At 58.4% G+C, this 13448-nt stretch overlaps 2 protein-coding genes across 10 annotated transcripts; one reads left to right on the top strand and one right to left on the bottom strand.

The window, feature by feature from the left end:
* The first annotated feature begins 2749 nt into the window (after positions 1-2749).
* LYPLA2 (lysophospholipase 2) lies at positions 2750-7171 on the top strand. Of its 2 annotated transcripts, none has more exons than XM_004024894.4 (10): positions 2750-2882; positions 4288-4391; positions 4639-4670; positions 4782-4847; positions 5336-5383; positions 5491-5561; positions 5695-5768; positions 5854-5955; positions 6057-6230; positions 6312-7171. In XM_004024894.4, the coding sequence occupies exons 2-10, from the start codon at positions 4314-4316 to the stop codon at positions 6360-6362; spliced, it is 696 nt and encodes a 231-aa protein (XP_004024943.1). In that variant the 5' UTR covers positions 2750-2882; positions 4288-4313; the 3' UTR covers positions 6363-7171. The 2 variants fall into 2 exon arrangements, with proteins under 2 accessions (XP_004024943.1, XP_018868150.1); XM_019012605.3 differs by lacking the exon at positions 2750-2882 and adding an exon at positions 3044-3649.
* Positions 7172-7237: 66 nt separating this feature from the next.
* Positions 7238-12460, bottom strand: GALE (UDP-galactose-4-epimerase). 8 transcript variants are annotated; one of them, XM_004024890.3, is made up of 12 exons: positions 12349-12460; positions 11007-11077; positions 10528-10653; positions 10256-10371; positions 9749-9862; positions 9327-9503; positions 8665-8778; positions 8507-8573; positions 8328-8413; positions 8140-8217; positions 7782-7896; positions 7238-7638 (listed from the first exon to the last, which is right to left on the bottom strand). In XM_004024890.3, exons 3-12 carry the CDS (start codon positions 10646-10648, stop codon positions 7580-7582), a joined length of 1047 nt encoding a protein of 348 aa, XP_004024939.1. In that variant the 5' UTR covers positions 10649-10653; positions 11007-11077; positions 12349-12460; the 3' UTR covers positions 7238-7579. The 8 variants fall into 8 exon arrangements, with proteins under 8 accessions (XP_004024939.1, XP_004024940.1, XP_018868178.1 ...); XM_004024891.5 differs by having other exon boundaries at positions 12024-12373; XM_019012633.3 differs by lacking the exon at positions 8140-8217 and having other exon boundaries at positions 12349-12442.
* Between the last annotated feature and the right edge of the window lie 988 nt (positions 12461-13448).

Genomic DNA, 13448 nt, shown 5'->3' with positions numbered 1-13448 from the left:
CAATTAAATCAAGACTGGAGCCGGGCACGGTGGCTCACGCCTGTAATCCCAGCACTTTGGGAGGCTGAGGTGGGCGGATCACGAGGTCAGGAGATCAAGACCACGGTGAAACCCTGTCTCTACCAAAAATACAAAAAATTAGCCGGGTGCGGTGGCGGGAGCCTGTAGTCCCAGCTACTCAGGAGGCTGAGGCAGGAGAATGGCATGAACCCGGGAAGCGGAGCTTGCAGTGACCTGAGATCGCACCACTGCACTCCAGCCTGGGCGACAGAGTGAGACTCCGTCTCAAAAAAAAAAAAAAAAAAAAAGACTGGATCAGTTTCTCCAGGAATGGTCAAGCTTAATTTTGTACAGTAGGCCAAAAACACTCCTACACCCGTATATAGTAAAGAAGAAGGTGGGGTTGAAAACCTGTATTTCACAGAAATTAACTGGGCATGGTGGCGTGCACTTGTAGTCCCAGCCACTTGGGAGGCTGAGGTGGGAGGATCACTGGAGCCCAGGAGGTCGAGGCTACAGTAAGCCATGATTGCGCCACTGCACCCCAGCCTGAGGCAACAGAGTGAGACCTTGTCTCAAAACAACAACAACAACAAAACCCTGTCTTTCATTTTGCACAAAAGGAAGTGATTTGTAGAATGACATTTACAAAAATAAGGGAGAACAGATTTTGGAACTCATCAGAAGAAATGAGGGTGAGGAAAGTAATTGAGCAGCTCATGTGGTCTCCAGGTAGACCAAAGACTTTGGACTTAAATTTTGAAAGTCAGTTTAGCAATTGAAGAGAATGTAAGTATCTAAAAAGGGGATTTGATATGGTCAGTATTCTCTCCCTTGCAGAAAACAGGAACAGGTAATAAAGGGAATTAGTGTTGAATCTGATCCTTTTGGGAGAATTCCTCTGAGGGATTGGCCCATGCTGTTGTTTGGAGGATATAGCCACTGTTTCTCCAGCCTGTCCTAGGAAAGGTCTGCTACCACCAAACCTTGTTGGCCCTCAAAATTTCTAAAATGCAGCCTGAAATAAACCAGAATGCAAATGCTGTTCTTGAAAAGCATGAAGGGTCCTATTCACTCAGCCACAGCCTCTTTATTTCAGTTGGATCATTTTTTGGAGTTAAAAGAAGGGCTATGTTTAAATTTGGAGTAGGGGGAAAAATAAAGTTAAAAATCTTAGAGCAGACTAGCCCTTCACTAATTCCACTAATTAAAGCATTAATCACAGCTCCTGGGACTGAGCCTCTGAATTTGAAGCTTCACTCTGAAGAATTTGTTTTAAGTGTCATGGTGTCTCAGGTGATCGAGGTTGCAGGAGGAACTGTTCATTCTTCCATAAGTGGGGACATTACCCTCCATTTTCTTTTGACATTCAGTCCTGGGTCCTTGGCTTGTGGTGGTCCCATAGGCTCAAAGGTTTCCTGCCCCGAATCCTGGTATTGTAGGCTCCCTGACCTGTTGAGTACTTAGGACCAAAGTGCCTCTGGGCCTGGGGGAAAGTGCTTTGTTGAGCTTCCAACTTTGTACTGTTTTCTTTTTCTTTTCTTTTTTTTTTTGAGACAGAGTCTCGCTTTGTCGCCCAGGCTGGAGTGTAGTGGCACTATCTTGACTCACTGCAAGCTCCGCCTCCCGGGTTCACGCCATTCTCCTGCCTCAGCCTCCCGAGTAGCTAGGACTACAGGCGCCCGCCACAGCGCCAGGCTAATTTTTTGTATTTTTAGTAGAGACGGGGTTTCACCGTGTTAGCCAGGATGGTCTCGATTTCCTGACCTCGTGATCCGCCCGCCTCAGCCTCCCAAAGTGCTGGGATTACAGGAGTGAGCCACCGCGCCCGGCTGTACTGTTTTCTTTCTGTTCAAAGAAAACACTAGTATAGGTTAGGCTGGGAGAGTGAGTCCTAAGCGGCTGAGGGGCAAATGTGACTCATTTCCTATTTGCAGATCCCCACACATTCTCAGGGACATGTTCCTTCAACTCAGTTTGCCTGCCTTCTGACTTTTCTGTGGTCCCTGATACCTATTTCCACTTTAGCTTGATGGCAGCGGTTTGTGCACTGTCTGCATGACATTGCTTGTGAAGGGCAGCGCTAACACCGCCAGTGCCTGTCCAGCTCTCCTGATACGGCCTTTGTATTTTTCCTAGGTCCTTTTTTGCGTGATTAATACCTCACGCTGTGATTTTACTGTATAAACCATGTTCACACAACCTCATTTAAGCCTACCAACAAAGCTGTGAAGGAGGCAGGGTGGTTATTACCATTTTATATCTCAGGAAGCAGATCCAGAGAGGCAGAATTTAAATGGAATCCCGAGGTTGCTGTTTACATGCCTTCCTTGAGCCTCAGTTTCCCCATCTTCAAGGCTGGAGAACTAGATGATCTGTAAGGTCTCTTCGGTTCAGAGTGTGTCATTCCATTCATGATCCTGGAATAGGGCATGAAAGCCAGTGGCAGACACCCGAGGCCTTAAGAGGTGTGTCCCATGAGGATGGGAAGGTGGTAAAGTTTATGCAAACAATAGTGTGAGGGATGCCTCTCCTTCCGGTCGGCCCTCCTCCAGGAGGCGCATGGGTGGTGGTAGCAAGTGGGAGTCTTGGGTGCCCTGTCTCGAATCTACAAGGTGGGAGCGGGTGAGAACCCAGCGACTGCGCGGCTGAATGACAGGGAGTAGCCCCGCCGCCTCCAACATGGCAGCTTCTATCCAGCGAAGCCGGGTCCCCGCTTCCGGGTTCCGTACTGTCGGCCAGGCTACTTCCGGCAGCGCGATGGCTGGGTTCCCGGGACTCGAACGGAAGTTCCGGCGGGGGCGGCCGAGGGGGAAGAGTGTGTGTCTGCGGGAGAAAGAGGAGAATCGCCCAAGCGGCCTCGGAAGTCCCAGGGAGTGGAGGTACCCAGCCGGCGGCTGCGGAGGATGGGCGTGTAGGGGGAGGTCGGCCTCGGGAGGGTCCCGGAGAGCGGGGAGGGGGAACCGCGATGGGGGGAATGGGGGTGGGGAGTGAGGTGCGAAGGCGCTGTCCAGTCTTGGGGACTTCGGGAGTGGAGCGGGGCTAGGCAAGGGGGTGTCTGAGTATAAAGAGACAGACTTCAGGGTCGGAAGTAGAAGAGCCCATTGTGGGGCGGGGGCTTCCCCAGAGTCAAAGGTACAAAGCTTCATTGTGGGCAGGTGGGAGTCCTGGGTCAGGGTAGAAAATTTCACTGGGTAGGGTGACCTTTGGTCAGAACAGAAGTTCCCATTGTGGGGAGCGGGAGATCCTGGGTCAGGGTGGAAGTTCTCAAGGTGTAGAGAGAGAGACAGGTCAGGGGGAAGGCACCCCTCCGAGGAGGGAGCCTGGGCGGGAGGTGCAAGTCCCCACGGTGGAGAAGGAAGGGAATCGCAGCTCAGGGCAGGAGGTGCATTCCCCATGGGAAGAGGAACCCCGGGTCACAGGTGAACGATCCCATTGTGGGGAGCTGCCCTCAGGGGTCAGAGATGGAAGGTGAGGCCAGTTGGGAGGGGTGGGCAGGCACTTGAGGCAGGTAGTGGAAGCTTCCGGCGAGTTTGGAGGACGCCGAGGATGGGGAGGGGCCAGCCAGCCTGACATTCTTTTGTGTGTTTGGGAGTCCCAGAGCGTGGTCAAGCCGGGGCTCGTTTGCAGTCAGTGGCAGCAGCAGCAGGTAGCTCCGTTTAGGGGGGCGTGGAGCACCAGTTTGGGGGTGGGTGGAGTTCTTACGCTTTCTGGGGACATGGGCAGCCCCCTGGGGGTCTGGGAATGGATGGGCCAGAAACTGCTGTGAAGGCTGGATGGGGGCTGGGTGGGGGGAGGTTGAGATGGGGGTTGGAGGCGGCACTGAGTAGGGGATGGAAGCTCCTTTCCCTGGCATTTTTCTCTCCATTTCCCATAGGGCCCGGAGTTGGGGAGGCAGGGACCCAGGGATGATTGGAGAGGAGGGGGAAGGCATTCACCCCCGAGGAGTTAGAGGGGGAATGAAGCAGGCGTGCCGCTGCCTCCCCTCTGCCCCCTGCCCTACAGTCCCTATGCCCTGCCTCTGCCTGTCTCCAGCAAGCTCAGGTCCTGTGGTTGGGCCAGAACCAGAGACACATGTTCTGGGCCATAGGGAGGCTGTCTCTGCCTTTCAGCCCTGGAACTGAGGCAGACTTCCTTCTCCTGTGCCCTGGGACTTCTTGCTTGACTATTCTTTGTGCCCAGGACAGAACCTGGGTGCTGTGTGGGGCTGATGGCCTGGTGGCCTCTTGGGCCAGGAGTGTGTCCCGTGCCTAGTTTTGCTCTTGACTGCCGCCCCGATGTGTGCAGGCCCCCGCCGTGGAGCCGTGTGGTGTATGTGTGGTAACACCATGTCTGTGCCCCTGCTCACCGATGCTGCCACCGTGTCTGGAGCTGAGCGGGAAACGGCCGCGGTAAGGGTCCCCTTTCACCCACGGCCAGACACTGTGGGAGCAGCTGGAGGACCGGCTGGAGGGGGTGTGGGAAAATGGAGGTGGCAGTGATGAGCAGGGAGTATCCTGAGGCCAGCAGGCTCGGGGTAGTAACCTGTTTGGCTGCTACCTGGGTTCCCCCAGGTCCTTGGGGGTTGGGGAGGGGTGGGCAGAAGTTGGAGGACCTAGGGGAAGCCTTCCTGTCTCCCCATTTCCCATCCTTTTCCAGGTTATTTTTTTACATGGACTTGGAGACACAGGGTAAGTGACTGAGGAGGGGTGCTCCTTAAGGAGGGGTCCTGGCCCAGCAGCGGACTGGAGAGGCCTTCTCTTCCTACCACATCGGAGCCTTTTCTCCCGTCCCTCCTACAGGCACAGCTGGGCTGACGCCCTCTCCACCATCCGGCTCCCTCACGTCAAGTACATCTGTCCCCATGCGTGAGTGTCACCCCAGCAAGGGAGGGGCTGAGGCTGGGGATCATCTGGGGGTGGTCCTGTCATCCCAGGCCTGTTCTCTCCTGTCAGTTGCATCCTGGGGCTTGGGCTCAGGGCAGTCAGAAGTGGCATTTTCAGCCTTAGCTCCTGTGGAGCCCCCAGGAGTGGGGTCCAGCACCAGCCCCCAGCCCTAGGGCCTCCTAGACCTGAGCTCTCCTAGAACCCACACCTCCCTTTGCCCCTTCCCCAAGTACTCACCGACTACCTGGGACCCCGTCACACCAAGCGCTGGGCTCTGCTTCTCCATTGCTGGCGCTTTGCCCCAACCACAGCCTCCAGCCCCACGTGGCAGGTTGCCTGGCAACACCTTAAACACAGGCCCTGCCTGCTGGGAGGGGCCACCAGGGGCGGCGCGGCCCCACTCCAGGCTCTGAGCTCTGGCCTCCTCATTCCTCCTGAGCATGATGGGCCCTCTGGCTCTCTTTCCCCAGGCCTAGGATCCCTGTGACCCTCAACATGAAGATGGTGATGCCCTCCTGGTGAGTTTGGGAGTGGGGGTGGGCAGGGGGATGAGGACACTTGGGCTGAGGGAGCCACAGGGGGCTGGCTGGGGTTTTCTATAGCTGCCAGTGCCTCTACTCCCAAGGTTTGACCTGATGGGGCTGAGTCCAGATGCCCCAGAGGACGAGGCTGGCATCAAGAAGGCAGCAGAGAACAGTAAGACCCCAGCCCCTCCTCCACATCCTCCTTCCCCTGCCCCCCAGGAAAGCGCTGGGCGGTTCCTCAGCCTGGCTCCCTTATTGGGCCCCTTGGCAGCTTCCCTCTACCCACTCATGCCCCCTCCCCCCAGTCAAGGCCTTGATTGAGCATGAAATGAAGAACGGGATCCCTGCCAATCGAATCGTCCTGGGAGGCTTTTCACAGGTGAGGGGAGAGGGGTTGGGGGGTAGGGGGTAGGGGTGGCCGGTGAGTGAGCTGTGCCCTCATGACCCCTCTCTCCTCCCTCCAGGGCGGGGCCCTGTCCCTCTACACGGCCCTTACCTGCCCCCACCCTCTGGCTGGCATCGTGGCATTGAGCTGCTGGCTGCCTCTGCACCGGGCCTTCCCCCAGGTGAATGTCCCCACTGACCCCCCCGCCCTTTGTGTCTGCATCCTCGTGGCTTGGGGACTGCTGCAGCACTAGCTTTGCCCTGAGTCCTGTCCGGCCCCCAGGCAGCTAATGGCAGTGCCAAGGACCTGGCCATACTCCAGTGCCATGGGGAGCTGGACCCCATGGTGCCCGTACGGTTTGGGGCCCTGACGGCTGAGAAGCTCCGGTCTGTTGTCACACCTGCCAGGGTCCAGTTCAAGACATACCCGGGTGTCATGCACAGCTCCTGTCCTCAGGTCAGTGGGGGGACCATTTCCCACTCCCACTTTGCTGCCTCCAGCCAGGTGCCTCTCGTGATCCCCTCTTAATCCCCTCAGGAGATGGCAGCTGTGAAGGAATTTCTTGAGAAGCTGCTGCCTCCTGTCTAACTAGTCGCTGGCCCCAGTGCAGTACCCCAGCTCATGGGGGACTCAGCAAGCAAGCGTGGCACCATCTTGGATCTGAGCCGGTCGAGCCCCTGTCCCCACCCTTCCTGACCTGTCCTTTTCCCACAGGCCTCTGGGGGCAGGTGGCAAGGCCTGGTCGGGCCTTCCTTCCTGGCCTTAGCCACCTGGCTCTGTCTGCAGCAGGGGCAGGCTGCTTTCTTATCCATTTCCCTGGAGGCGGGCCCCCCTGGCAGCAGTATTGGAGGGGCTACAGGCAGCTGGAGAAAGGGGCCCAGCCGCTGACCCACTCACTCAGGACCTCACTCACTAGCCCCGCTTTGGGCCCCCTCCTGTGACCTCAGGGTTTGGCCCATGGGGCCCTCCCAGGCCCCTGCCCCAACTGATTCTGCCCAGATAATCGTGTGTCTCCTGCCTCCACTCAGCTGCTTCTCAGTCATGAATGTGGCCATGGCCCCGGGGTCCCCTTGCTGCTGTGGGCTCCCTGTCCCTGGGCAGGAGTGCTGGTGAGGAGGTGGAGCCTTTTGAGGGGGGCCTTCCCTCAGCTGTTTCCCCACACTGGGGTGCTGGGCCCTGCCTCCCCGTTACCCTCCTTCCCTGCAGGCCTGGAGCCTGTAGGGCTGGACTGAGGTTCAGGTCTCCCCCCAGCTGTCTCACCCCCACTTTGTCCCCACTCTAGAGCAGGGAGGCAGTGGGGGAGGAGTTGTGTCTCGTCTTCTGTCTCCATGTGGTTTTTGGGTGTTTTTCTTGTTGTGTCCTGGATTCCGATAAAATTAAAGAAATTGCTTCCTCAACGCTCAGGCCTGGCTGATTCTATTCCAGGGGTGGATAGTGACCATCTGTGAGAACCTGCCCCAGTGTAAGAAAACTTGTTTTTATTTTTAAATACTTTGGAAAGCTCTTTCAGAGCAATATAAATGAGTGCCTGGGAGGAGGAGGTTTTGTGCCAGAGCCTTGCCCCCTCACTCACTCTTGGGGGTCCTGATGAACTCTTGGACCCTGTGGAAGATAAGAGTTAGAGACCTCGGTCTCCTGGTCAGTGGAGCCCTTGGCCTCATGCCTGGTGGGCTGAGCGGGCCCAGCTGGTGTTTGAGGTAGGGGAGGCCTTGGCTTGGCCCCAGCAGCTCCAGGGCCCTGAGTTCCTGCCAGAGGCTGGAGAGCAGGCAGCTGCGCTTTTCCTGGTCCTTGGTAGGGGAGGGTCCTCAGGCTTGTGTGCCAAAGCCTGAAGGATTCTGCTTCTGCCAGCGCCAGAGATCCTCACCTGCAACACGGCGAGGTGTGTGCTCAGGGCCAACGGTGGAATGCAGAGCCTCCCCCACCCCACAGCCCGCCCTGGGTGGGCATGCCCAGATCTGATTTAGCCCCTCCCTGGCCCCTAACTGCAGGGGTCAGGCCAGCACTCACACATCCTGTCCAGCCCTAAGGCTGCTGTCCACCCCAGCTCCTCTTGGGCCAGGCTGGGGTTGGCGTAACAGGCTGCCACATCACCTTCCCGCCGTGCCACCACCTTGTACGGGATCTGCAAGACAGGAGGTAGTTGGAGCTTAGCTGAGCTGGCCCTGGCCCAGCTGCTGGCCAGGTCTTTAAGAAGCGGAAGTGCAGAGCAGCGGCTCACCCGCAGGCACCGGGTGCTAGGCAGGCTGAGGAGACTGGGCAGTGCCAGGTACCCTCCAGAGAGGTGAGTGGGAAGGGCCAAAGCTGCTCTGCTGCTGAGAGCTGGGTGGGGTGAGGTGGGTGAGGTGGGTGGGGCGGGGGGGCCTACCTTCTTCCCAGAGGCCTTCTCCATAGCCTGGACCATCTGCAGCACTGAATAGCCTGTGCCCGTGCCCAGGTTGTAGATCTGGCCCGCGGAGAACAGGGTTTATGGAGCGGGCTGGACTGACCACCCCTCTGGGCCGCTCTGCCTGGATCTGGTCCCTCCCCTCCCTCACTTCTCCCTTTTCTTCCTACCCGGCAGCCACACTGTTCTTTCAGCTTCCTTAAGGCTGCAATGTGGCCCTTGGCCAGATCCACGACATGGATGTAATCCCGGACACCTGCAGAGAAGGGAGTGTGTTGGATGGGGAGTCTGTTCCCCCTGACTCTCCTTCCTGGCTCCCACTCCTAGGTCCCCCTGGTCCTAGGCTCACCTGTGCCATCCTCTGTGTCATAGTCATTGCCAAAGACATTCAGGGCCTCCCGTCGCCCGATCGCCACCTGGAGGTGGAGATCAGGTCAGTTCGTCCCAGATCCCAGGCACCAGCTTTAACCCCAGGGCCACTCCTCTGTCCCTTCCCTTTTGCCTTACCTGGGAGACATAAGGCATGAGGTTGTTGGGTATGCCCTGGGGATCCTCACCGATGCAGCCAGAGGCATGGGCACCTGTGGGGTTGAAATAGCGCAGCAGCACTGCGTTCCAAGTCTGTGGGATGTGGGTCAGGTGGTGAGGCCAGAGGCACAGGCAACGTGTCCCAGCTGAACCCAGAGCCCTCCCCAATGCCTATTCTGTTTTTTTGAGATGGAGTCTCACTATGGCCCAGGCTGGAGTGTAGTGGCCTGATTTGGCTCACTTCAACCTCTGCCTTCCAGGTTCAAGCAATTCTTGTGCCTCAGCCTCCCGAATAGCTGGGACCACAGGCACACACCACCATGCCCGGCTAATGTTTGTATTTTTAGTAGAGATGGGGGTTTTACCATGTTGTCCAGGCTGGTCTCGAACTCCTGACCTCAGGTGATCTGCCCACCTGGGCCTCCCAAAGTGCTGAGATTACAGGTATGAGCCACTGTGCCCGGCCAGTTGTCTATTTATTATCTTTAGAAACAAGCAGGGGATGGGGCCCTCCACTGCAACTGCCTGAGCCTTAGCTTCCTCCTTAGTGGGGGTGTTCGGAATCCCACCCTTGGGCTCAGGGTGGGCCCTGAGGAGTCCATCGATCAGTGGAGCCAGGGCACTGTCAAGGGGGCCCTCACCTTGTCTGCCTGGCACAGGTCCCGGATCATTTCCTCGATGAAGAACTTGGACTTGCCGTAAGGGTTGGTACAACCACCCGTGGGGTGGGCCTCGTCCAGGGGCAGGTACTGGGGGTTCCCGTACACAGTGGCTGAGCTGCTGAACACCAGGTTCTTCACCCCGTGGGCCTTCATGATCTGGCCGTGGAGAGATGGCATCAGTGGCCTCTGCCTCACACATTACTCCCACCCTGTTACTCCTCCACAGGAGAATGGGGCTGAGGTGATGAGCACTCTCATTTACAGATGGGGAAACTGAGACTGGGAGGTAAAGACATGAGTCCAGGATGATACAGCTTGGGCTCTGTGTTTGGCACTGCCTGCCAGGCTGGGGTCCAGCTGGACACCCTCCTAGTGTCTGTGCCCTGCCCCATGCCTCTCACCTCCAGAAGCTGGATGGTCCCGGTCAGGTTAACTCTGTAATAATCCAGAGGCTTCTGCACCGACTCGCCCACGGCCTTGAGCCCCGCAAAGTGGATGACCGCCATAAAGCTGTGCTGCAGGGGCGACGTGGCCAGAGGTTGCTCTACTGGTTTTAGTCCTTGGCAATGCCCTCGGCCTGCCTGCCTGCACCCACCTTTTTTTTTTTTTTTTTTTTTTTTGACAGTCTCACTCTGTTGTCCAGGCTGGAGTGCAGTGGTGCCATCTCAGCTCACCGCAACCTCCACCTCCCAGGCTCAAGCCATCCTCCCATGCCAGCCTCCCGAGTAGCTGGGACCACAGGTATGCGCTACCATGCCCAGCTAATTTTTGTATTTTTCTGTAGAGATGGGGTTTCACCGTGTTGAGCAGGCTGGTCTTGAACACCTGGGGTCAAGTGATCTCCTCACCTCGGCCTTCCAAAGTGCTGGAATTACAGGCTTGAGCCACCGTGCCCAGCCTGCACCCACCTTTTTGAAGAGACGCTGTAGGGCTCCCTGGTCCAAAATGTCCATCTCCTCAAACTCCACAGAGCGGCCTGTCAGCTCCTGGACCCGCCGCAGGCTCTCAGGCAGGGAGCCCCCTCCTGGTAGGGTACATGCAGGCCACATCATCACGACATGGGGTGCTGTGTTCCCAGGGACTAGCCAGACACACATTCCCCGCCCGGTGGTGGAGGTGGAACCCAGGGTTTTGCTTCTGCCATCCCCTCAAGTAGCCCCAGCCCCACTGCCCCGCTCACCACGGAAGGCATTATGGAAGTTATCGATGACCACAGGCAAGTAGCCAGCCTCCAGCAGCTCCAGCACCGTGTGGCTGCCAATGTAGCCAGCCCCACCTGTTACCAGCACCTTCTCTGCCATGGCACCTGGCCCAGGATACAGAGTCTCAGAGGTGGCTGAGGCTGCCTGCTCAGAGCTTCCTTCCCACTGGAATCCTGCCCCCTAAGCTCGCTTTGGAAGGAGGCGGCAGTGTGCCCTAGGTACCAGACTGGCTCAGAAGTCAGCCCTGGGGCAAGTCTGGATACCATCACTTTCTGGCCTTAGGCTTTGGAAATTAATTAGCCTCTTGGCCTCAGTTTCTATCTCTGTAAAACAGACCTAATAATTGTATAAACTTCATGAGGCAGCGTGAGGGTTCAGTGAGGTGATCTTAAGGGCCCGCCACAGCAGAGCTGGGGAGACCTGACACACAGGCACCTTATTTTCTAGTTCCACTTGCCTTGGAGTTGGAAAAGATGGAATCTCAGGATCCACACTTCTTTGTCCAAGGTGACTGAGGACTGGAGAGTCCTGGACAGAAGGAAAATGGCAGCACGATTGGGACTCCAGGGTCCCAGGAAGGGGTTCTGTCTGCTCAGACCCAGGCTTGTCCAATGCCTCCGCCTTCGCTAGGTGTAAACTGGCTCCTGGGCGCAGTGACTAATACCTCCTGCTCTAGGCGGCCCCCACCCCCTTTCCCTCAAGGGTCAGCTGGGAGGAAGCAGGAAATAGATCACATGGCCTCAAGGGTGAGGTCCTTTGCCAGGCAGGCTGAGGCCAGCTCAGGGGCAACCACACCGTGGTTGGTCCTGGAGGGGGCCCCACCCCAACCCCCGCTCAGCCTCTCTGCCCATGCCAGGGCCAGCCCGGTCACTCCTGGCTCAGAGTTAGGAATCCCGCCCAACTTAGGCCACTCTGGGTGGGCCGTGTAGACGTGGACTTGGCCAGGTGCGCACCTCCACCCTGAACAAACTCTGCGGGTAGTACGGGAAGGAAGCCCCAGACACTGAGGCCTTTCATTCCCAGCGACCGGGCCCGCTGCCGCCTTCCTCCACGCTGCCTCTATCCCCTTCTGGGCTCACGCAGCTCCAACCCACTTGACCAAGAGCCCTCCGAGTGCCAGGCTCTGTACCAGGCACTTTTGCATGATTTTCCTGAATTCCCCCAGCATCTCGGTGAGACAGGTGTTATCACTGGCACTTTACAGATACAGATACTAGGGCCAGAGAGGTGAAACAGTTGCCCTTCGGTCCCACAGCTGGCGACAGCGGGCTGGAATCTGGATCGCCAGGCTCGCAGCCCGGCCCTCTCCCCAGGCGGCTCGCCCTTCCCCCACCGCTCCCCGCTGGACTCTGCCCGCCGCGCCGAAGCCGCCCCCGCCCCGCGCCTGGCGCGGACCCCGAAAGTGGTCGCAGAGAAGCCCTGGGAAGCACGAAAGCTGGTCTGAGGCCGGCTGCGCCCCCGACAGCGGAGTGACCTTGCTCAGCCGTCGCCCACTCGGTTTTCCCAGTCTGTCTGCTGGAGGGAAGGGGAGCTAGGCCGTGGGCACTCGAGGGCGGCTGGGTCTCAGGCTGGGCTTTGGGCTGTTGCGCGGAGCGAGGCCGAGCTAGGAGTCCCCAGGCCGGGAATGAATGAACCCCGGCCGCCCCAGCCCGGGCAGCGGGGAACTGGGACAAAGGGGGCGGGCCTGCCCTGGAGGGACGCTGCCAGGAACACGACCCGCCCCTCGAAAACTCCCTCGCTCCCCGCGGACTCCCTGGCCCCTCGCGAGCCCACCCGGCCCTTCATTCCGTCTCCCGAACCTGCTCGGGTTCCCGCGCCCCACGCTTGCTCCAGAGGCACCGCCTCCTACGCCCGAGCGGCGGGCCCTTTAAGTGCTGACGGCCCACTCCGACCCCGACCCCGCCCCTCCACGCCCCCAAGGAAACGTGTCACCCGAGTTACGGCCACTACGGGGAGGGCGGGAGGACAAAAGGCCTCCGCGCTGTGACGAAGACTGCGCCGCGCGCGCCCGCGGAAAGCGGAAGTGGGCGGTGCCACCCCGCGAGAGGCGCCGCCGGCGCCACGTCCCAGGAGCGGGTGGGTCCTTGCCGGTGCCCCGGGTCCCCGCGCTAGCTCGTCCCAACCCCTGGAAGAGGGCTGCGCTTCCGAGGGGGCAGGGGGCAGAGGGTAGGTGTCCCACGCCTCCGCCCCACTCTGACCCGCAGGTTTTCAGACTTGCCGGTGTGCCAAACCATGAATTCAAAATCTTGAACTACCCGATCCCACGGGACTAAGGCAGGAGGGGGTCGCAGGGGGTCTGGTGCTGGAAGTCCAGTTTGCAAATAAACCAAGGAGCTGGAGGAAGCTGTCAGGCCACACTAGCGGTTCCAGCGCTCTTGGCTCTCAGCCCCCACCTGCCGGGAAGGGTCGGTCTGCACTCTGCCTGCCACGACGGCAGGTTAGAAAATGATTGTTTGTTTACAATGAAAAGTAGTAGAGCTAGAGAATAATATGCACAAAATGTGACATCCTGCGTGATGAAACCAGAGCAAAGGAGCCCTAAATGCAGGAGCGCACAGGTGTCCCCGCAGCCGGGAATCAGCCAGCGCCTGCCCGCAGAGCCCGGGGAACCGACAGGTGAGCGCTCCCGGGCCTGGGAGCGCCAGGGAGAGGCCGGGCCACCGAGGCCCAAAGCAGCAAGTGTGTCCTCAGGGGAGCTTGTGCAATAGCCCCAGTCACAGAGGCAAAGCTCAGAAACAACCCCGTCGGGTGTTCTGGCCAGCAACTGCCGCAAGCAGCCTCCTGAGTAAGCCCAAAACCACTGATTTCCAGTCACTATGGATTTGGGGCTCAGGTGGGGAAACAGGGAGGAAATCCAAAGATTAATAAACTAGTTCATAGTCTCCATTTTCCTCTCAGA

The sequence above is a fragment of the Gorilla gorilla genome, chromosome 1, assembly GCF_029281585.2.
Source record: "Gorilla gorilla gorilla isolate KB3781 chromosome 1, NHGRI_mGorGor1-v2.1_pri, whole genome shotgun sequence".
Taxonomy (NCBI): Eukaryota; Metazoa; Chordata; class Mammalia; order Primates; family Hominidae; genus Gorilla; species Gorilla gorilla.
Note: the sequence above shows the minus strand (reverse complement) of the source record. Positions and strands in the feature narration are given on the sequence as shown.